The 23,016-nt window shown below is 41.0% G+C and overlaps 1 protein-coding gene across 6 annotated transcripts in view; it reads left to right on the top strand.

Moving 5' to 3' along the window:
- ERBB4 (erb-b2 receptor tyrosine kinase 4) overlaps positions 1-23,016 on the top strand; it is a 582,907-nt gene that overhangs the window by 418,280 nt on the left and 141,611 nt on the right. For all 6 annotated transcript variants that reach the window (XM_068196531.1, XM_068196532.1, XM_068196534.1 and 3 more), the window contains exons 6-12: positions 6,467-6,585; positions 10,511-10,652; positions 12,072-12,185; positions 14,029-14,155; positions 16,939-17,012; positions 18,527-18,617; positions 20,072-20,271. In XM_068196531.1, coding sequence (XP_068052632.1) covers positions 6,467-6,585; positions 10,511-10,652; positions 12,072-12,185; positions 14,029-14,155; positions 16,939-17,012; positions 18,527-18,617; positions 20,072-20,271 — 867 coding nt within the window. The remainder of the gene's footprint in view (positions 1-6,466; positions 6,586-10,510; positions 10,653-12,071; positions 12,186-14,028; positions 14,156-16,938; positions 17,013-18,526; positions 18,618-20,071; positions 20,272-23,016) is intronic.

The following is a 23,016-nucleotide window of genomic DNA, read 5'->3' as shown; positions in this document are numbered from 1 at the left end:
GAGCCAGAAGTACAGACACAATATTCGCAGATAGATAATAATAAAAGAGGAGAAAATTGAGGGCTGTTTTTTCTGTGTTTTTTTTTTTTTTTTTTTTCCTGCTTACAAGAGGGTGAAAACCAGTTGCCTGTACTGGAATCACTCTTCCTGGGAAATGAAGTGGTTGCTGGGAGCTCCCCCACAGAACACTTCCCCAGCTTGTGCTTGTTTCCTTGGTTGAGTGGTAAATGGGAGGAAGGACTGTGACAAATGAGCCACTCCCTGGCAAGCACCCCAACTGAGTTCTGAGCTGAGGACAGTCAGCCCAGGGTCACCTGCCTCTTTCCTGGGACTTGGTAGGAACAGTGCAGAGATGCTGCTTTTTGGTAGGATTTTGGGGGTTTTTTTGAGTTTGTTTTGTTTTGTTTCTTTGGGGTTGGTTTTTTTTTTTTTGGTTTTTTTTTTGGGTTTTTTTTGACTTCTTGGAGTGAGAGATAGGATGGAGTTAAAACTGACTAAGCCTGAGGTGAATGTCTGATGAGTCTGAGCAGGAAATCCAAGCTGCCCTGCTGCCCCGGGGGACAGAGCCACATACCTACAGAGATGCTGCTTTCCCTTTAGGAGCATCAGCTGATTCTGCTGGAGAAGCTGCTCACACTTACAGCTCTGTTAAAGTTAACCTGTTCTTGTATCACTGCTTCATCTGTGCTTTATCTGCAGGCATAAAACCCCTCAGGACATACTGTAGGACTAAGGTACAGTGATGCAGAGCAGATTCTTCTTTGTCTGAATTGAGCTGGGACATCTCCTTCCTTTGCTGGCTGTCTTTATGAAGGCACTGAGGAAGTCAGTGCTCCTTACCAGGAAAAGAAGTAAATTCTGAGTTGTGTGCTTAAGTAGATAATGGAAAGGGACTTAAATCCTAGCTGACCAAGTTATTTTATATCATGATTAGAGTTAATTAATGCCTTTTTTTTTTGTCTGGCCTAATGAGAAGCTTGTTTGTCTATTAAAACTAGTAACTCTGTAAGAAGCTGCATAACCCATCAAAAGAGTAGATGTATTCAGGCCTTCTGTGGCTATCTTATCCAAGAATTGTTTAAAATCTTGGCAGTTATGTTCTGTAAGGAACCTATGATGCTGGTTCAGGCTGTCTCTCCAGCCTCATGGCAAGTCCAGCTGTGTACCTGCAGAGGTCCATGTGGCAGGATCAGCTCCCATGGTCTCAGCCTCTACAACACACTGCTCTCAGATAAGGGAACTGATTTGGTGGATTAATGTAGAATTACCAGAGAGAGAAGAGCTTATCTGCAGGGCTCTGAAGGCAGGAGCTCAGCAGGCTGCACAGAAGGTTGGTTCCAGGAGTGACAGCTCTCTGTCCCTCCACAGTGGCTGCCCTTGCAAATCCAAACAGTGGGGACAGGCTAAGGCACAACCATGAGGTTAAAATAATAAACTAAGAAAAGCCATAACCCATCCAAGTGTCAGGGCGATACACGGATCACACTTTTCTACTTGAGTAGCTACTCCACATCCTCTTACCTTCAAGCCCACTCTGATGGTCAGGGACAGGAATTAGTTTTACATCACAGGTTTCCTCTTTGTCTCCATGACCTCACTGCACCTTGGACAAGCAGCAGGGTTGAAGGAAAAGGCTGGCAAATTCTTCATTGGATTTTTGCTCAATGTGTTTCCTTCAAACTGACTGAAGCAAAGAGGGAGAATTTGTGTAGGGATTCAAAACATAAAAATGCAAGCGGGACTATGCTTTTGCTGCCTTCGTGTATGATTTTAAAAGACATGCCTGGCTTTTGGGCTCACAACAGCTTGTTAGATACGAGCTGTTTTGTGCACATTGTGTCTACCTTAACCCCATCACCTTGGATGCGCATCTCTCCAACACATGTAGGAAAATACTCAGCAGTGCTACATCCAGTGCCAAACCATTTTGATCCTAGAAACAACTCAGAGCTTCATTTTGATAATTTCTTTTTTTTTTTATTGAGGATTGAAGCAAAATATTTTAATGAGCCCCCCTCCCAAGATAAGATTTAAATTATTTTCCTGGGAAAGGATAAAAAATGAAAGATCCTAATCTGTGTCTTTCATTTCAAATTACATATGGAAAAAAACCTAAATCCCTTTGTTTTTTTCATGAATATCATCTACCTAGCTGCTTCTTATGTTGCCTTCCAGCAATGTCTTTGTTGCTAACTCTGTCTGAAACACCACCTGCATCTAACGCTATTCTAATGTCTCTCTAAATGTGACAAGAAAATTCATGTGTTTAAGAAGACAATTAATCAGAATTCTAAGCCAAGCTGTTCTGTTAGGAGATAGAGAAGATAAAATCCCAGGGTACTGTTTTACACAGTTAGCAATCCTTTTTGTTTTTATAATTAAAATATTAGTAGATGTTAATAGGAAGAAATTGAAATTGAGATGATATAACTTGTTTCAGTGTCAGGAAAGGCTAATGTGAAAATACTTTGAAAAAGACTCTATTTTTTGAATTCTATTGGGCGCACACTGAATAGAATGTAAACCACTTAAAAATAATAAATGTCTTTGGAAGTCACTAATCAAATTTGAAAATCTATGGTTAAGTTGTTAAAATCTTTCCTGTTAGGAGTTTAATGCAGAAATTAAAACTTTTACTATTCAGTACATTATTAAAGTGACAGATTATGCGCTTTTTCCCAGAGGAATGTAACTGAAAAGACAACAATCTAAATTAGACTATAGACCCTATTAAAGGAATGCAAAAAGACATATAACCTATAAATCAAACCTGAAACACGGAACATTTAGCAAATGTCAAGTGCTCCTTGACTCTGTGTGTACAGGAGTGTGGTCAGAGCACAACTGTATTTATACTGTCCTTGTGCAGCTGGTGTTGCTGAGAAGGTGCCAAATTAGAGCAGCAAAAGGCAAGCAGGAGCCTGGTGGGGCACACAGAGCTGAACCAGCAGCTGGGATCAATCAGGGAAACCCACATTCTGCTTGGAGCCAACATCTTTAATTAAAACCCTTGTACTGCTCTAATAACTTTGCATGTTGGGAACACTTTCATTGATTTCAGTTACTTCCCATTTTTTTCTTTGTGGATTGATAGTGTCCTGACACAATTAAAGATGAAGGGAAAATATAGAGACTGATAATTTGCACGTGTACATGAGGTGGTCATTTCATCACAGTTTATTGCTATGAAATACTGGTAGAAGTTGACAGTCTCACCCAGAAATCCATCTCAATGCAAAGCACATTTTTCAGGACTTTGAGGTTTGTCCTTTGGTCCTGGCCCTGACTGTGATAGTTCTTTGTAGTTGAGCCCTCCAAATTCTTGGCATCACACACAGGATCTGTAGGAATCCAGGCAGGTAGTTGTGCTGACCCTCAAAAGGTCTGCTTTGAAGCTTGGGGTCCCAGCTGGGATTAGTGAGGCTCTCCTCACAGTTGTTGGGTGAAGATATGAGTACCTGGCACCTGAAATGCCATATAGTTTGAGATTTTTGGCAATATTTATAATTCGTTCTTTCAGATATATTGAGTTACAGCTATAAAATCAAATGATTGTATTTGGAGGAAAGAGTTTAGGGGAAAAAAGGTGTTATCTTTTTAAACCAGTACAGCTACGTGTATTTTCTGTGGGGTTACCCCCTGAGAATGATTGCAGGAAGCTGAACTGGTGAGTGATGTTTATTGGCATCTGAGCAATCAGATTATTTCAGGCCTTCAGATAATACATAGCATTGCCTTGTGGGAAAGGCAGTTATTTTCTGGGGAAAAACCTTCCTTTTAAAGTGTCTTAAATATGAGTCCTTAAGATCCAGAGCCCGCTAAGTTCATTAATGTCTGTGTGTGTGGTGCCACTAAAGACACCTGACAGGTTCTCCACAGACCTGGGCCTTCAGTAGCAGCTATAATGAAAATATGGCATACAGTGAAGCATATGATATGTTCTGGCCTCTTCCTAGAACAGCACGTGGCATTTCTGTTGGCATTGTTTGTTTTCCCTGAAAAATAAACAACAGGGGAAGAAGAGCAACAAACCTTTGCTGTAACTATTAATTTTGCTTCAGGAAAACTCACAGTGTTCCCTATCTTGAGCAGTGTGGTAGAGACCTTCCTCAAGCTGATGTCTAACCAGAAGCAAAATATGTTTTTTGAAGGCATCAGTTCAAGTACTGTGCTGAAGAGAGGACTGTGTTCCTCCAGATCAGCCCTGGTGGGAATGGCCCATCCCAAGATCAACCCCAAAACCTTGGTGTTACCAACACCATGCTCCAGCCAACTGGGCTGTTCCTCCACGAGGAACCAGTGGCTCTGTGGCCATCATGGCCCACACCCAACAGCAGCTGGTTGGGAGGTGCCAACAGAGACCCACACAGAGGGGCTTTACACCAAAACTTCCTGGGGTTTAAGCAAAATGTCCAAGAGCTGTGGGGCAGCAGCAAGGAGCGCATTAGCAGTGGGCTCCGTGCATGGCCCCGAGGCACAGCCACAAGGCCGAGTTGGCTGCGGCCGTGTCAAAACCTGAGGTGCCGTGGTGAAGGGGAGGCAGAGCCTTTGGGTGGTGGCCCTTTGGCTCCAGGGCCAGCTGCTCCCCTGGGCAGTGGCACAGGTGAACACAGAGGGTTTGGGTTGTAGGGTGACCTGAATGGCCTCCGTGCCCTCCAGTGGGAATTGGGGCCCTCCCTCAAGTCAGGGTAAGGCTGGGCTTTGCCTCTCTGTGAGGCAGACAGCCCCAGTCCAGTGCAAATCCTGAGCTGGCGGAAAACAAGACACACTCACAGACTAGGGAAGGAATTTGTTCATTTTCATGAGCCAAGACTGTCACCACAGTGTGCTGGTGGCACACAGCCACAGGTGCCTTTGTTTCACATCTGTCTTCATGTTTATCGATACTGTCACTTAAATAAACAAATCTTTTTAATGTTCTTTTCAGGCAGCGTTGACAGTAAGTGCCTTCACAGAATTTCACAAATTTCTCAAATTAGATTGCACAAGCCACAAAAGCATTTTCTTTCTCTCTGGGGGTTTACCTCTGGTATCAGCAAGATGAAAATGCTCTAAAAGTGCATTGTTTTATTCTGTAGATTACAAACAATCACTTCTCTTTAGTTATTTACATTTTTATATCCTAAATAAATACTGTATGTAGCAAGAGCCTTCAGAATTACTGTAAGTATTTCTGGCAAGTAGTGATGGAGGGATTTTGGATCAGAATGCACTTATAAATGTGTTACCTATATATTAAAATAGTAGAATTGAGCAGAAAGTTGGATGGAATTTTGATTTCTCTCACTTCCTGAAAAGTATTTTTCATAAAGAAGTAATTAAATGCTTTTTAAAAAATAGATGTTGAAGGTTAATTGCAGAAGTGTATCATCCCAGCTTTTATCAAAAGACAGCTGACAGCATGGTAGGCAGTGGTGGCTGGTATAGTTTGGATAATACTAATTTCTTTTGCCATAAAATAAAGATAAAGGTTACAGCTGAGGGAGGAAGGGGAGGCGGATGGGCCACTGGGTGACTGTTCTTTGCACAAGGTTAAGCCCCCAGTGGTGTGGAACAACAATGCAGCTGGTAGATCTCGTTGCTTCATTCTGTGAATGAAGGCAGGATTCTGTTATTTAGAAATAGCAAACGTGTTCCAAGGTTGTAGTCTGTTCTCTTCCCATCTGCCAAATGGATTGCCATCAAGGGCAGCATTTGGCTGTGACATTAGTGGTCTCACTCTGAATTTCACTCGTTTACTCCGTGTTGCTGTTCTTGGTGGGGAAAACTTGAATGCAACTGGTGGGCTCTTCTGTTATTTTCAGGGGATCGGGAGAGGGGGTGTCATATCCTGTTTAAAAAACCTAATTATTTGAAAGTAACATTGCCCATTAATTTTCAAGGCTAAGAGGGCACACTAAAAAGTCTTTCTCCACAGTCCTTGAGCAACATGTGTGCCCCTAAAGAGGGGATCGTGCAGGCATCCTGGATACAGGTATTGTGCAGGTATTCTGTATACAGGTGCCCTGCAGATATTCTGGATAAAGGTGTTGTGCAAGCATTGTGGATACAGGTGTCCTGCAGGCGTTCTTGATACAGATGTGCAGGCATTCTGGGTGCAGGTGTCCTGCAGATGTTATGGGTGCAGGTGTCCTGCAGATGTTCTGGGTGCAGGTATTGTGCAGATATCCTGGATACAGGTGTCCTGCAGATGTTCTGGATACAAGTGCCTGGCAGGGGTTCTGGATACAGATGTGCAGGGGTTCTGGATACAGATGTGCAGGGGTTCTGGATGCAGGTGTCCTGCAGGCGTTCTGGATGCAGGTGTCCTGCAGGCGTTCTTGATCCGAGCACTGGCACCACTGAGGCAGTTCCCTCCCTTCCTGGGGGTTTTCCCAGCGCGCCGTGGGCGTGTTGCTCCGGGAGCAGCCGGAGAGCTCTGTGCCTGGTCCCGTGTGTGACACTGTCCCTTTTCCTGCCCGTGCAGTGACCAAGACCGTGTGTGCAGAGCAGTGTGACGGCCGCTGCTACGGGCCCTACGTCAGCGACTGCTGCCACCGCGAGTGCGCCGGGGGCTGCTACGGACCCAAGGACACCGACTGCTTTGTACGTGCCATTCTCCTTATCCTTCCTGCCAGTCACTCTGCAGGTTCTTAATGCTTTAATCCATGAAATTCACGATTTTGTCTCTTCTGATGTACTGCATGCACACTCGCAGATTCAGGATGCATTTAGGATTTTTCATGTTCTATTAACATCATTTATCTACTTAGTATTACTCATTAACAGATCTATGAGATTTGTAAATACAGATTGGGAGCCATTAATATGCTTATCTCTGTGATTTTTATCTTTTTCTTTTCCAAAATTAGCTTTTAGAGGTTATAGCAGATTTTTAAAAGTATTTGTCTTTATATTTGAACATGGTTTTTATTAGTGCTCTGTGTGCTTTTCATATGAAAGTCAAGAATACAATTTAGATTCTCTGTGCAAGGCGTTCTCTGTTTCTGCCAGACTTAATTTAAATTCAGGATTTTTAGTGGACATGCTTCTTTGTGGAGATGGAAGGAAAGTGGTTCCCAAAACCCTCTCCTTCAAATGCTGGTTACTACAAGTGTGCTTCAGATGGAAAGAAGAAATGGCTTTTTCTTTAAAGAAATAGACAATCTAAATGTCCAGGCCTTTAGAAAATCTGTCTTGTTTCTAATCCATCATTTCTAAGAGTTTTAGCAGCCTTAGAACCCAAAACTTAACTCAAAAAAATGTGTAGCTCATCACGCTGAGTCAATGAGACAAGTTTTGCTAATGGTTTCAGGGGAAGCAAACCTAGGTCTAAAGAAGCCTAGATTTAGAACCTGCACAGAGAGGTGAGTTTACAAAGGCACCCATGTGTTTGAAGAGACAGATACCTGTGAAGTTGACTGCCAGGTGGGGTTGGGATGAAGGTGTGGAAAATTGCATATACTTTGAAACTGTGGGCAAGTGACTCATAATGAAATGGCAAAAATGCATCTTTCCCTGGCTGGCCCTGACTGCTTGATAGTGATAGCTTTTCTGCTTTAAAACCACACTCTAAGTGCTGTTCTTTGGCTGCGGATGCAATGTAGTGGTGTCCTGCCAGCCGACAATAGGATTTACTAAAGCTGTTCTCTGTGGCTTTTCACAAGTAGATGTGGTATGGGCGATGCAGCAGTCCTTGGAAATTCTCTGTTGGCTTTGAATTAGAGAGACAGGAAAATACCAGTCTTTCTTGTGTCATGTACAATATAAGTAGGTAAAGAGAAGAGGAAAATAGCAGTCATTGTTCCCAAATGAGTGTTGAGGAACATCCTTGGAGCTGATGTGTTGATGTAACCATTTTCAAAGGTTATGGGCTTTTACTGATAAGTAAAACTTTACAAAAGGAAGGCCTTGTAAAATCATGGCTCAGGCCTGTTACTTCAGCTAAGTAGAAAAGGACTGTGGGAAAGAGACTCGGCTGAATTAGGGGTAGAAAAACAAGTTATATAATTACATGTTCACGTTTTGGTGTATGGTGGTTGGTTGGATTTGTTATGATTTAAAACTATGTAACTGATAAAGGCCTAACTGCTTAAAAAGGACTGGTTTTTGCAATAAGGGGCTCTCCTCTGCACCTGCCTGGGGACTCTGCATCACTTTGGACCCTCACCCACAAAGGACAAATTATTGGCAGCACAAGTTGGTACTGCTGCATCCTTAAAGTTAGATTTTCTGAATTTTGACAGCTGTGGAAATACACGTGCTAAAAATCAACTGGTATGTTTTTTTCTGGTACAGCGGAGAGGCATCCAGGGTTTATTCTCATTCCCTTCTGGCCCCAGAGCAATGTAAAAGAAATTCAGCAGGGGTCTGGCAATTTTCAGGCCTAGTCATTACTTGCTTAGACACAGTGGGTGAAAAGTGTAACCCTTTAGGCTGTAGACAACTGTGCTTAGCTTTCAGCTGAGACACATAACTTTGGTTTTTCCCTGTGTATTTCCTGTGCTTTTATGCACAAATTAGCAGCATTTAGCACAAAGTGTTAGAAATTTGCATATATTATCAAAGCCATTACAAATGTATATAAAACATTTCAGTCATAAATTAAAAGTTTCCAGATCTTCTAGATGAATTTTTCCTGAGAATTGCCATGTCTCCAAGGCGTATGGGTGTGCTTTGCTTTATGCATTTGCTAAACTGTTATCAGAGAATTGTCATGTACATGATGGAGTACCTTTGAAGTCAACGTGTAAGAAATGGGTTGAGGAAACAAACTAAATTAGTATTTATTAATAAGCAAAAGTACAGCTTATGAAGCATTACAAATCCTTTAGAGCATTATGGGATCTTGCAGCAGCATCCCGTTCTAAATACGGTTTTAATATCTGTAGATAAAATTCATCCATCCTCCTCCATCTGCTGCCATGCACTCATTTGCATATTCAGTTCTAAAAGCAAGACAGTAATCATCATCTGACATAAATGCAAGCAAACATGCTAAAGCAAAGTTTTACTGATGTTTTTATCTCAGATTCAAAGTGGGTCTAGGACTTGAAATGCATAGGAGGGCCTGGCTGACTGCCTAGTGGAACCAGAAAAGTGACACAACCCTTTTCCTCGAGTGGACTTGCCATCCAGTTCTGAGTAAAGTGTTTATCTTTGTAAGGGGAAAAAAGTCTGTTTCTATGAAAAAAACTGGCAGGTTTTATAATAGACATTTTAAAGGATCAGCAGTTTTGCTTAGCACATGCTCCATGTAGGACAGTGCTTCTATGGCAGAGCTCCCTGCTTGTTCCTTTCAGCAGCAGATGTTGTCCTTGGATACATTATTAGCCTCTCCTTTCTGAAATCTTCTGGCATGACAGGTCCCAAGGTCCTGCTGGTCCTGATCCAAATGGAGATAAGGACTGCTAGTAAAATCAGCAGAAGAGGGGAGTCTTTTTCTCTTTTCTCTCAGTCCCAGCCCAGGAGGCAAGGGGACAGGACACGTATTTTATTGTTATATTTGTTGACTCTTTAAAGACACAGCACCATCTATATTTTAACAACCTGGAGAAAAACCCAGAAGGATTCACTCCTAGACTAACACTTCTAAAGCAGCCTGGATTACAGTGAGGAAGCAATACCCAGTAACAGTGGCTGCTCAGACTGCTAGAGGGATCCAAGCCAAGCTACAGCTTTCATATTCATACAGATTTTTCATTCATGGTATGCTCTGTGAAAATTACTCCAACAGTTTTCTTATGATCTGTAGTTAAAACCGTAGACATGATGTGTGCTGATAAGGAATGTCAAAATCGGTGGGGCTTTCTACTCCTAATTACCAACCTTGCATGGTCAATTGTTTTTCCTGCATCCCATTGCTTCTGTTATCCACACACTGGCCTCTTCATTTGTCAGGGCCCAGTCCTCTGTCAGCTGTTTGTGGCAGAGCCTGAATGCTAAGTGGGACAAAGTCCTGTTTTCCTCTCTCAGCATGTGAAGCCACTGACCTTGTTAAACTTGCCACTTAGGGAAACGGCCCCCTCCTGTGCTAGCTTAAAAGAAGTTCTTATCCCTCTTGCCTCCTAATTGGGAATTACAGTTTTCAGCTCGATGATGTACTCACGCTGTAAGAAATGTAAAGGGTTGGACCTCTGAAAAAGTCATTAGCATTTGCTTAGACGATGATAAATAGCTGCTCACTCTTGGCAGTTTTAGAATGTCCTATCAAGTTGAGAATTAGTTGATTGTGAGTAGTTATGAAACAAATTACAGCGTTGTTTTGTTTCTGTAGGAAGTGTTGTAACAGACAACTGTTGCTAATTAAAGGGGCTCACGAAACTCCCTAATTAAAAAAGTCACATATTTGCCAAGATCCTAGCAAAAATCCAAGTAGCCAAAATGAATGTTAGAGAGCTCTGTATCACACTCCTCACTGTCACAGCAAGTCTGAACAGTCAAGGCCATCTTTTACATCAAAAAAACCACAAAAACCTAAAGCAGCTGTATGATTTAATTCCATATTATTTTTTTCTCCCTTGTTTTGCAGGCTTGTATGAATTTCAATGACAGCGGTGCTTGTGTCACACAGTGCCCCCAGACCTTTGTGTACAACCCCACCACCTTCCAGCTGGAGCACAATCACAATGCCAAGTACACCTACGGCGCTTTCTGCGTCAAGAAGTGCCCGCGTGAGTGCTGTGTTACCTGCCCTGCTATCTGCCTTCTCCTGCAGTCATGGGCAGCTGCATTTCAGGAGCCTTAAAAACAGGGAGAGAATGAGAGCTGAGTGCAGAGCACAATCTCTCCAATCACTCCACATGTGCTTGCAGCCTGTAATAACTCAGGTGATAGCTAAAGGCAGTGGCATTCTGTGCTGCTGGCAGTTCCCAAGGATCCTAGAGTGATTTTCCTAAAGAAAGGTGGTTTCTGTTTTTGTGATCAGCTGCTTGTTACATTCATGCTTTAGATCAGTATTTGTAAATTCCAAAATTGTGGAAATAAGTAGTTAAAATAGTAGGCTTGTAAACGAGTACGAATTTTTGTTTCAGAAAAATAGCAGTCCACCACTCACACCTGGAACCAAATGCTTTCATGATATTGATGCCCTCAACTTGGAATAATGATGATTTGACAGAAAGTTACCCTGAGCAGTTCTGTCCCAATGGGGAATAAACTTGTAATACTGACAGGAATGCAGTCTTAAAACTCCAGAGTAAAATTAGAGGGGAAGAGTGAGTTAAATAAAAAGAAGAATCCCATGCATGTAAAACCCACATGCTTCTGAGATGCCAGCCAGATGATGACAAGAAACTGAAAAAATTATAGGGTCATCACTTACACAGTCTTTGAATCTGCTGGTTTAATTGGAAAGAATAATAAAGGAGATAGTGTTCTTGCTCTCCCTTTCATTCCATGAAGGTTTGCAGTTGTGCATTACTTTATCCATAAATTACAAAATGGAGCCATAATTCAACCCAACCCAAAATCCCAATTCTGAATCTCTGTGGAGGACTGACAGCAGCCAGGGGCTGTGACTACCATGGCCTAGTTCTGCCTATAATAGTGGTGGGTTTGTTGAAGCAAGATTGGTTTGTTAAGAACCTCCTGTCATGCACTACAAGAGATATAATTATTTTCCCAAATACTTCATTGAACACTTACCTTTTTTTTTTCCTTTCTTATCTGAATTAAGCATTTAGTTAAGTAGAGTCAGTCTATATTCCCTTTGGCTGTTGCTTTATTGGGAAAAATTGAAATAATTGTCATTGTCCCATGCACTGTTTTATCCCAGATGGATATTGTGTGCATTAAAAAGACAGGACAGACCATCTTGCTTTATTTCTGTCCAATTAATCTAACTTTTTTTTTCCCCTGCAAGAAATAATAAAGCCAAATGGGGGAGAAAGAGGGATCAGGCCTGACAACTCATGGATTTTTATAAGTCTGTGATAATGTGCCTGTTTTGCTTATACACTTCCAAAAACACAGAACTTTGAACATTAATGTCACTGGGAAAGTGCTAAGGTAACAATAAGTATTGATAAAGAGTTCAAAAACATCTTCTAGCTTTTATTCATCTGCTGCCAAGATCTCCTTTTTCTTTTCAGACAACTTTGTGGTAGATTCCAGCTCCTGTGTCCGGGCATGTCCAAGCTCCAAGATGGAGGTTGAAGAAAATGGTATTAAGATGTGCAAGCCCTGCACTGACATTTGTCCTAAAGGTAGGCAGTGGTTCAGTATAAATCTACTTGGAAGTAGTCTACACAGGGTGTTATTTTGGCATGAATTGCCCTTCATGAGTGTATTGTAGAATATGAAGAGTCTTTGAATACCCACAAAAGTTTGAGCTATGTAGGTTGTGTGTCAAGCACATACAATAGAGTGAAAATTTATTAGGTTGTAATGGCAATATAACCAAACCAATTACTTTTTATAAGATACAAATGAAGGGGATTTCTCTGTTGGTTTCAGAGAAATCTAAAAGATTTCTTCATTGTGTTATTTTAATGGCAAGTATTTCCTGGAGGTGTTTTAGCATTGTCCTTTTGTCATTCCAAAGGGGGCCATACAAAAAAACACCTGACTTCAATGTCTGGGATGTCTCACATTTGTCAATACAACCTTAGATTTCCATTTCCCTGCTCTGTCTCTGTTTTCCCAGAATCTTCTACCTCCTTTCTCAGTGTCTTGAACACAGACCAATGATGGTTCTGTTGAGAAGACTGAAATCTGTAGGTTACTTTACTCTTCTAGATTCCAGCAAGGAGACTTTCTGCTCCCTGCTTGAAGCTCTGTGGAGCAAAGCATCATAGGTTTTCCTACATGGGCCTATGCCACTTCTCAATCCTAATGGAAGCTACATCTGGCTTAATTGTGGTAAATAATTTTTGTTGTTGTTGAATAGATAGTTTTATCCATTAAAACACGGGTATGGAGTTCCTTAATTTCTCAGGAGGAAAGCTATCATGTGTCTGTAAAAGCTTCTGCTGGTAGTTGCCATTAGAGGAGCCCAGTTAGGAAGACAGAATATATTACATGGTTGAAGTCATGAGGGATTTGTTCCTGGATGCATCCTGTGTCCCAGAAGATGCAGCTAAATGACATAGTCAGGCTACACAGAGAAGTTTCCTTACTGGTTGCCTGTTTCTCCAGGTACCAGTAACTTGCTGATTGAGCTGATAAATAAAAAGTTATTTATACAAACTTTTAAAGGGCCTTATGGCATGGATGGTTAAGTCCACAAATCCACCAGAGAAGGGGACCTCTGTGATGCCTTGTGAAGGCTGACCTAGAACAGAGGCTGGACAGAGTTAAAGAATAAAGTAGGGATTTATTAAAAGGCCTCAATGGATCCACCTTGGGCAGCACAAGAGCCCAGCCAGGGCTACACCCAAGATGAACCAAAAGGGTCACAAAATGCACCACCGGTCACGGGGTCTCTCACTTTTATAAGTTCTGGTCCATTTGCATATTGGAGTTAATTGTCCAGTTACAGCTTTAGGTTATGAAGTCCCATCCTGCTTGTTTTTCTCTCTTCAGTCCACATTATTTATGCTCTTGGGCCTGAAATTTGGATTGGTTTTCCTTGGTCCCCATCTGGAGAAGGAATTGTTTTGTCTCCCTACTCTGTGAAGAGAGCTTACCAACCCCTAAAGTGTCAGAACTACACACTAAAGCAGCACAGAATCTGGAAAATATAAAAGCTAAAACCTGAAGCATCATTTCCCCCCAGCAATGTTAGGCCCCTCAATTTGTGCAGTGCATGGTGCACCAAGAAATGGCAAGGCTGGGCTGAGTGGGGTTTTGTGTGCTGGGATTTTGTGTGGTTGATAGTCACCTTTAAATGCCATGTGAAATACCTTAGCCTGTGTGCCAGGGTTCTGTGGAAGGTACTGTAGCTCATGTTTGGTTTAAACTGGGATGTGCTTCTTTGGGAATATGGGTCCAGGATGCTGTTTGAACACCTCTCTACTGAATGAGATGAAGACTCATCTGTAAGGCCAACGTGTTCTGATTCAGTAATTGTTCTCCCCAGTTTTTTACACAAGCCCCTTGTTTTGGCAGCATGTGATGGCATTGGGACAGGGAGTTTGGTGTCAGCTCAGACAGTGGATTCCAGCAACATTGACAAGTTTGTAAACTGTACCAAGATCAATGGCAACCTTATCTTCCTTGTCACTGGGATTCATGGGTAAGTGCCAAAATGTTATGTCGTGGTGCCAGCTGAAACCAGTTGCATCCACCTCTTAATGATGGCTGCAGGCTTCTTTTATGCAATAGCAGATCCAGGATAAATTAGTTTTCTGCTTTCCATTGTGAAGAAAATCATTGCCTTGATTCTTAAGATTCAACCTCTGGGAAAAGGAAGGATGGATTAATTGTTTGCACTAAAAAGCAAAAAGACAGCTATGAGTCTCTGGTTACTTTATGAGGTCCTCAATACTGGCTTACAGTAAAGGCTGATCAGAGAATAGAAGGGAGGAAAGGAAGTTAACTTCCATGAGTTTGTTTAAATTTTGTATGGCCAGAAGAATAATATGCAGAATATAATAATAATATGCAGAGAGGCAGCCTCTCTTAGCATAGCTTGTCATAGTCTGGGTGGCTGCCAGTACAGACAAATACACAAAAGCTGCCCTCCTGTCAATCAGTTTTGAAGAATCTATTCAAGTTTCAGTTGCAGAGGGACACAGAATTCACTGGTGTATAAATCCAGTATTTTGGTTTAAATTTTACTCATTGTAATAGGTCCTGAAAAACCTGTCACATGGCTCTGCTCTGGCCAAATGACCACTAAGAGGCTGGATGGAAACCTGTTAAATCTCACAGGACAGGAAAAAAATCAAGTAAAAGCAAGACAAGGAACTAGAGCCCATGAGCAATCTTATGTGGATTAATCCAGTGCATTACATGAAATTTAATTTTGAGTAGGAGAACTGCTTTTGCAGGAAAGATTATATTACCTCATTTAAAAATCTGTCTAAATTAAAAGAACCAAACCCAACCTTGAATAAAATTGTACTTGTCTGAAAAATACCTAAATTTGGACTATAAGCAGAAAGTAAAAATATTCTGTTCTATTTTACAGAAGAGTAGGACATGTAATGTTGAAACTGTGTAGCACTTTTTGTCTCATTCTTGATGAAGTAAAGTCACTTCAGGAAGCCTAAAATATGAAGGCACTGAGTGCTGCAACACTAAATTTTTCTACAGCATGGATTACATTAGTAAAGGTTAAAAGAAGATTTGAGCATGAAAGAAAATATCTAGATTTCTGGAACAGCTTTTTTAGTTAAAATTTCAATTACATTTTGCAAATCAGCAGTATGAAAGGGAAATTTTAAAAATTACACTGACTACACAAGTAGTTTGTTATATAAATGGACAGTATAGAGAAACAACAATCTTATTATTTCCTCTTCAACTTTTACTTCACTTTTGTCACAAATTCATTTATTCACAGTGAACTGCAAATTTTAGAGTATGAATTTTTAGTGTTTTGGATTGTAGGGACTTAAGGTCTGGTTCTCTGGGGACTTGGAAGACTTTTGTTGGTGGCAGAGAATAATTTAGGTGAAAGATGCAGAGGATATTTTTTTGTTGTTGTTTCCAGTGGAAACTGTGCTGTTGAAATTGATCCTGTCCTATTTTTTTGATCCTGTGGTTCTGTAGCCTAGTTCTTTCCTGAATGCATGAACTTCCAGTCTTTGTGAATTTGTTATAATTTATGTGAATATATATGTATAATTATGAATGTTTTATGCATATCTATTTAAGGTCATTAAAATATACACTATTCTATAGTTTTATATGGTGATAAAACAGCAGACATGTGGCTGTTTAAGGGGTTTAAGTGTATATCTGCATCTTTAAAGCTATTTTATCTTCAGAATTTAGAGGTGAAATTCAGCTGCCTCATGTTTATTGCAGGCAAGGGTTTTTCCTTTTTTGATGGTAATGCAATTTGAAAGCAAAGTGCTGTGTTTCTGTTAGGTAGTCAAAACTTGTTATTTAGTTTTCTGAGAGCTCCACATTGTTAAAATGTGTTTGATGCCTCTGTGGCCCACTGGGCTTTTCTGTTAACATTTTAGAACTCCTTTTGTTGCTGCTCAGGGCGGTTAGAGGTGACCCCACCAGTGTGTCACCTCACAGGTTTGTGAGGCCCGTCCCCAAAGACAGCCAGGTGGATCACCTGCATGTTTATGTTCCAAGAATCACGTGTCCTGGAAAACAGGAGGAGGAGAGGAGGAAACATGTGCTCCATGTTTATTTGGGATGTTTCCTACTCTCAGAAAACACACAAAAAATACCATAACATGCCATTGCAGAGGAATTTTGGTTTGGCTTAAGCTTCTGGTTGACTTTTTAAATAGGGGAGGAAAGTAACATATTTACTAAATGGTGGCATGCTCAAAATCGAGGTCAGCTTCATCTTTTTATACTATGGCATATCTAAGTTTAAAATTTTAATTTTTGGAGGTTATTTCATTTCTCACTGACAAACTTGCTTGGCAAGGATTCATACTTTTAGAGGTTCCTTGTTCCACACCTTCTAAAAAGTGTGCCCTTGAAATGCCATGTGTCAGGAACTGCTGGCATGCTCTTAGCTTAATTTTGCCTATAGCTTGTCACTCCTTTTAGGAGCAGATTTGTTAGTCCTGGTATATATTCCTGGAAAAAACACTGAAAATTCATCTTTCCTTTTGCAAGGTCACTCATGGTTGTTTAGAATTTCTTAATTTTCCATAGCATAAATATTTGCTTAAACATGAATGGGTTGAGCCTTTATGTTCCTTCAAGATGAGATGGGAGAAGTTAGACACAGACCTGCAGGAACAACAGGCTGAAGCTTGGTGCATATCCTCATAAGTGCAAAATTTTGAGCACCTTAATGCTGTTTCCTGCATGGTATGGCTTTGAGAAGCTGATCTTTTCTTATTTAGAGTGTCACATTGTGTGATTTTAATCTTTCAGAGACCCGTATCACACGATTGCTGCCATCAATCCAGAGAAATTAAATATCTTCCAAACAGTGAGAGAGATAACAGGTAACACACTTCTGATCTCCTAAAATCTGCATTAATTAATGAATTCGTTATCACTTTGCATTTATAGTTGTCATGTGTTGGGTTTTCTGAAGAACACAAGATACTTGTTTTCATTAAGCTCATCATGCTGTCATTTTTATGAAAGCTTAATACAGAAAACTTCAATATCAGTTGATTTTCAAAAGTGTGCTGTCCTTTAAACACAGGATGCCCATTATGGCAGATGCTAAGTGGACAAAGGATCTTGGTCCCATGTTAGCAAACAAGGACAAATGGTGCAAGGGAGGGAAATGTGAGGAAAATGGTGCTGAACTGTGGGAAACCATTTTCTTCACCTGAAAGCATTTGAAAGTTCTAGTCTGTTTTTACATCTCCTTCCCTTGGTGTAACAGAAGATGCTGCTGCAAGTTAGTTCTTGTAATTTAAAGACAGATGTATAATGTGGTGGTGAATGGTGTGTCCTGTTTTTTGTGACTTTTCAATGTGGTCATAGAACTGGGTACTCAGTACTTTGTTTTCTTGTTTCACCATGTGGGGGACAGGGAGGGAGATACTACAGCTCTGAGTTCTCATTTGATTTCTGATTATGTAGTGGTAGGGAAAAGCAAAAAAAATGGTTCTATTCCATGCACGGAAAACCCCACCAAAATGTTACACTATGACACGAAATAGTTCACACACCATGTTAGATGTAAAAGAGGGGGAGAAAAGAACTAAAAAAGATACTTTATTTTCTGACTCTGCAATATATAGAATCTTAAAAGTGACAGTGGACTGGAGGGTGAAATTGTCACCTCTCCAACCACACTGGTCAAACTAACAGTTTATCAATTTTCTCCACTCACAAAGAAAAATGTAAAACAATTATTATTTATATAAACATATGTGAAAACTCCAGAAGAAATATGTAAAGATCAGAAGGCATTGAAAACGTTTAGAAGAACTTTAAAACTCTCAAAAAAACAAGGTAACACCAAAATACCTTTGGGCACCACAGCTTGTTTGTAGCTGTGTAGGCTCAGCACGCTTCACCTCTCAAAAGTTGTGAATTTCAGCGAACCGGTGGGATTAAAAATGAAAGTAAACTCTTAATCTCTTCCTAATTCATATCAAAGATAATCTGGCACCTGAATGAATGTTATTTACCATTCCTAAACACACTAATTGACAGTCTCAGCCCTGCTGCTGAAGTGGAATTACCCCTGTTTGTAACTATGTGTACTGCATTTCCGCCCAGTGCTGAGGCAAAGTCATGGGGAACTGCCCTCTCTGGAGGTCTGTGCAGCACAACACAACTTGAGCAGAGAGTGAACAGCCCTCACCTTGGAAATCAGGACAAGTTTTCCTTCTCTTTTTTGGTGGAGATGGTGGTGAGCAGCCTGAGAGTCTGCAGCTTTCCTAATTTGTTTCTTTTCCTCAAGCTGGCACTGTCTTTCCTTTATAGGCTAAGCCTGTCCTAGCTCACACATGGCTGAAATAATTTGTGTTCCTGTGTTTGCCTTTTTCTTCCTCAGGGTATTTGAACATACAGTCATGGCCTGAGAATATGACAGACTTCAGGGTGTTTTCTAACTTGGTTACCATTGGTGGGAGAGCTCTCTATAGGTAAGGTACTTAACTTCTCTGTTGGTGGAATAATTTTTTATTAGTGTTCTGTGATTCTTTGTTCAGTAGCAGAGAATGCAACATCCTTTGGGAAGGACATTGTAAATTGATTTTTTTTTCCTCCGTTACCAAGGTGTTCATTATCAGTATCTTTGCTAATCAGTTGTTTATAATGGGTAATACCTCCTCAACATAATTATTTTAAAAACCAGTCTTGGTTCATGGCTGTAGCTATTATCTCATTGACTGGAACTTACATTTATGGTTTAAAATACCTTGTGAAGAAACATAGTTTAAAAGAATAAGTAAGGGTACTTAGCCTCATTATTAGGAGTTTATATGGTTGTGATTAGGCATGCAGACTCATATGCCCAAACAACAAAGTGGTTTTAAGAAGAGGTAAAAGGTGGAAGAACACTGAAACCACTGAGGCACCTTGCAGCTGAGGTGTTCATGAGCTCAGCAGTGCCATTTTTACCAGACATGTTTCACGTTTCTGTGTGGAAACTCGGATGGAGATATTGGTTTGAAGAGAAGAAAGCACGGTGAGAAATGCTGGGGGAAGCACAAGGAGGTACCTGAGCAATTATACAGCAATCCCTGGATTCCCACTTTGGAGATACGGAGTAAATCAGGCATGGGATTCTGCTGGCATCTTAAACAGCAACCTGAGCAGAATGTGAATAGCAGTGAAACCTTGAGGTTGAATTACAGCCCTAAATTCTGTTCCAAGGCAGCATTTTTTATTTGGAACAGCTGGAAAACAATTATCATCATTAAAATACAATAACTTAAAGGATGCCCAGAAACTGGATATTGTCTTCACTAATCTTCAGGCATAAAATATGTGCAGTCATTTTCATGTTGTGCAGACAATCATTTACTGTTCCTTTGATGAAGAAAGGTGATAACCACATCTTACAACCAGAGAAAAATGAAACGTAGAAAGTGGGCTGGGAAAAAATTCATGAAAATAACAATTTTTTCTGTCTTACTTGAAATAACATTAATTTGATGCCTGACAGAAGATGTTTTAATACATTCTCTTTAGCATATAAACTATCATAGTATTAATGCTGTTGAAAGAAAAACCTGAATTTTATTCAGTTTTCCTAACAGCACATTATCTCAAAAAAAAAAAAATCTGTTAATGGATAAAATGAAACTGGTTGAGGAGTTCTGCTGACTTACTTGGCCTAGTGCTATGAGCATCACGGCTTGTGGTATCTCACTCCTGACAGGACTCATAGTTTCCTAGCCAGTAGAACTGGATGTTGACTCAGAAAATATTTGTGTTATCACAAAATAAAAGTTTTCTGATCAATTCTCAGTTTTTCCAGAAAGATCATCTTGACACTTGGAACTAATTCCAGTTGGCAACTCCCTACCAGATATAATAATCTGTGCCTTCTGAAGCTAATTCCTATTCTCTCTCACTTTTGTCCTCATCCCAGTGGCCTTTCCTTGCTCATCCTAAAGCAACAAGGCATCACCTCCCTGCAGTTCCAGTCCTTGAAGCAAATCAGTGCTGGCAACATCTACATCACAGACAACAGCAATTTGTGCTACTACCACACTGTCAACTGGACCAGCCTGTTCAGCACCCCCAGCCAAAAGACAGTGATCCACAGGAACAAAAGGGCAGAGAACTGCAGTAAGTACCTGCTGCTCACTGCCACTAGCTCACCTGGGGGCTTGTGCAGCTCCATGAGCGTCATGGGAGCTGTGGTCACTTTGAGCATCCAGGGATTTGGCCCAGTCTGAGCAGGAAAATTAAATTTTTTTTAAGGTGTGGACAAAGGAAAGAGAGAAGAGAGGGAGAGCTGCTTCCTTAACATCATGGGAATGTTCCAGTTTCACAAATATGAATTCCAAAGGCTGTCAATGGAGTGTTCATGACTTTACAGCCCTTTCCTTACAGAGTGGGATTAGCATCTTCTGCTTCCCCCACCCTAAGTGGCCCTATCTTAATCCAGATTGGTGCTTTTGGGACTGTTCTAGGTCACCAAGTTCTCCCTTTTCATATTTGACTTACCTGATAAAAAGATACTACTTCAGGAAAGCTTACATGCCAGTACCTAGGCTGAGATCATAGTACTGAAAAGCCAAAGAAAACTCTGTAGCAGATAAAATAACTTGTTTATATAGAAATCAGGCAGCAAATTGCATCAATACAGGCATGTTGTAGCAGCAATGCAGTTCATTTTAAGCATCTGTTAGACTGCTTGCAGGAGAGGAGATTCATTAAATTGCTGTGTGTTTCAGTAATATTGCTGATTTTTGTGCCCTGACCAGCCAAAAATGTTTGCTTTGGGTTTTTTCAAGCTGTGGTCTTTTTTTTTGACTTGCACTTTAGTTCTTTCTGTTGGTTTGAGGGGTTTTTCGTTTGTTATTTTTTGAGGGATTTTATTTCTTTTTTTTTTTTCTCTCCTCTCCCTTTGAAGTGCTGTTCTGCTCTGTCTTGAGAGAGTGAATGGCTGTGCTCATCACTGTAGTGTAAGTGTACCTTCAGTGTTAATGAAGTACAGCTGGAACTTTGTCTCTGCTGCTCAGTTACTTTTCTCATCTCTCCTACCATGGGAGAGCCACAGGAAGTACAAAGTCTTCTTTGGTCAATCTTCACATGGTTTTGGTTGGGTGGCATTTTCATTATTATTATTCTTATTATTAATTTCATCAGGCTATTTCTTTACATGCAAGTTAAAAAAGTGGAGTTTAAGAAAATGCTGTGACTTTACTGTGACTGTGCCTGAGCATGTAGGGTTTTTCTTAAGCCAGCTACAGAAATAGAGTATTTATTGGAAAATAGAGGTGCTGCCAAGAAGGATGGCACATTTGCCCAGGGATGCAGCAATGATTTTTGCTTTCCCCTGCAGTGTAACAGGATCACGTGGTGAGGAACCACCTAGTTCTGTACTAGTGCTCTAGCAACAACTGTGTTTTGTATGGCATGAAGACAGAATTAGCCCTTCTGAAATCTCCCACATGGAGTTTTTGGGCTGACAGAACAGAAGAAGGAAGAAACTCAAGGTTTTGTGGACCATGAAAGAGTCACTAAGGTCACTGAGTAGGTCCCATCTTGCCAGGAGATATATGAACTTGTGAACCTTCTGGAGAGCACAGGTTTCCTCCCTACCAGATGAAAAACTGCTTACTATGGGAGAAAAATCATGCTCTGATGTTTTCATACACCAGATTGGCTCTAGCTGTCTGAATATCATGCAGTATTTAATGAAAGAACAATCAACTTTCCTTCATTCCCAGACACATAAAAGGAAATTAAGCAGTTATAAGGTGGAGCACAGGCCTCAGGTCTCATGTAGTAATGATTCCTCTTTGCTTCAAGCTTTCTGTAACATGTTAGGAGACAGTGGGAAATTACTCAAGTGAATTTTGTAAGGTGCTTTTCCCTTCATGAAGTAGTGTCCCATTTGTTTCACTGTTTTTGAGAGCTTTGGGACACAGCTGAACACAGCAGTTTGGAACAGCATCTTGCATTAGTTGTCAGGGCTCCTTTGTCAAATACCTCTTTGCCCTTTTCTGGGATCACTCAGTTTGAATCCCTTTGAAGCTGCCACAACCACTGAAACATGAGATTCCAGAGCAAATGGAAACTGGGATGTGCTGTCACATCATCTCTCACATGGAATGTCTTGTCACTACATTTGCACACAAAGTGAAAACGTAAACTTCGTTTCACCTTTAGCTTGGTGAGGATTTGTTATAATAGACACTTATTGTTTTCCAGGAAGAAAAATACTCCTGAAGACATTTTAGGAGATTTAACACTGTGGGAATCTTAAGGAGGGAAACAAATCTCATTCCTTTACTTTTTAAGCAGTCACAACTTAAGCTCCAGTACCAAGGGGCTGGTTTTAAAAATGGACTCTGACCTGTGTTCATTAAATGGGCAGTGTATGATGAACATAGGCCGGGGGTCAAGTGGCTCCATCTGGGAGGCAGTGCAGGAACAGTGGCTTTTTCTCTCCAGTTGGAGGGTAGTGCAATCCCAACAGGAACAGTGGTTTCCTCTCTCCAGTTGGGAGGCAGTGCAATCCCAACAGGAGCAGTGGTGTCCTCTCTTTGCACATCTGCTTTGTGCCCTTTTGAGAACCAGCATTACCTGAGAAGAGCTTTGCTGCTGCTTCAGCTCTGCCTGTCAGCCAGCACCTCTCTGGGGTTTAATGGCTTCTGCTGCAGGTTGGGTGTCTCACTAAACTCTGTAACAGCACCTGGTGTAAGGCAGCACTGGCCCGTGGAGCCAGATGCAATTCTCCAGCACCCTTTGGAGCATTTGAGGGGATGGAGTCTTTCATTAGTGAATTTGCAGATGACACAAAGCTGGAGCGTGTGTCCATCTGCTGGAGGGTAGGAGGGCTCTGCAGAGACCTGGAATGGT

The sequence above is a fragment of the Anomalospiza imberbis genome, chromosome 7, assembly GCF_031753505.1.
Source record: "Anomalospiza imberbis isolate Cuckoo-Finch-1a 21T00152 chromosome 7, ASM3175350v1, whole genome shotgun sequence".
In the NCBI taxonomy this organism is placed as follows: Eukaryota; Metazoa; Chordata; class Aves; order Passeriformes; family Viduidae; genus Anomalospiza; species Anomalospiza imberbis.
Note: the sequence above shows the minus strand (reverse complement) of the source record. Positions and strands in the feature narration are given on the sequence as shown.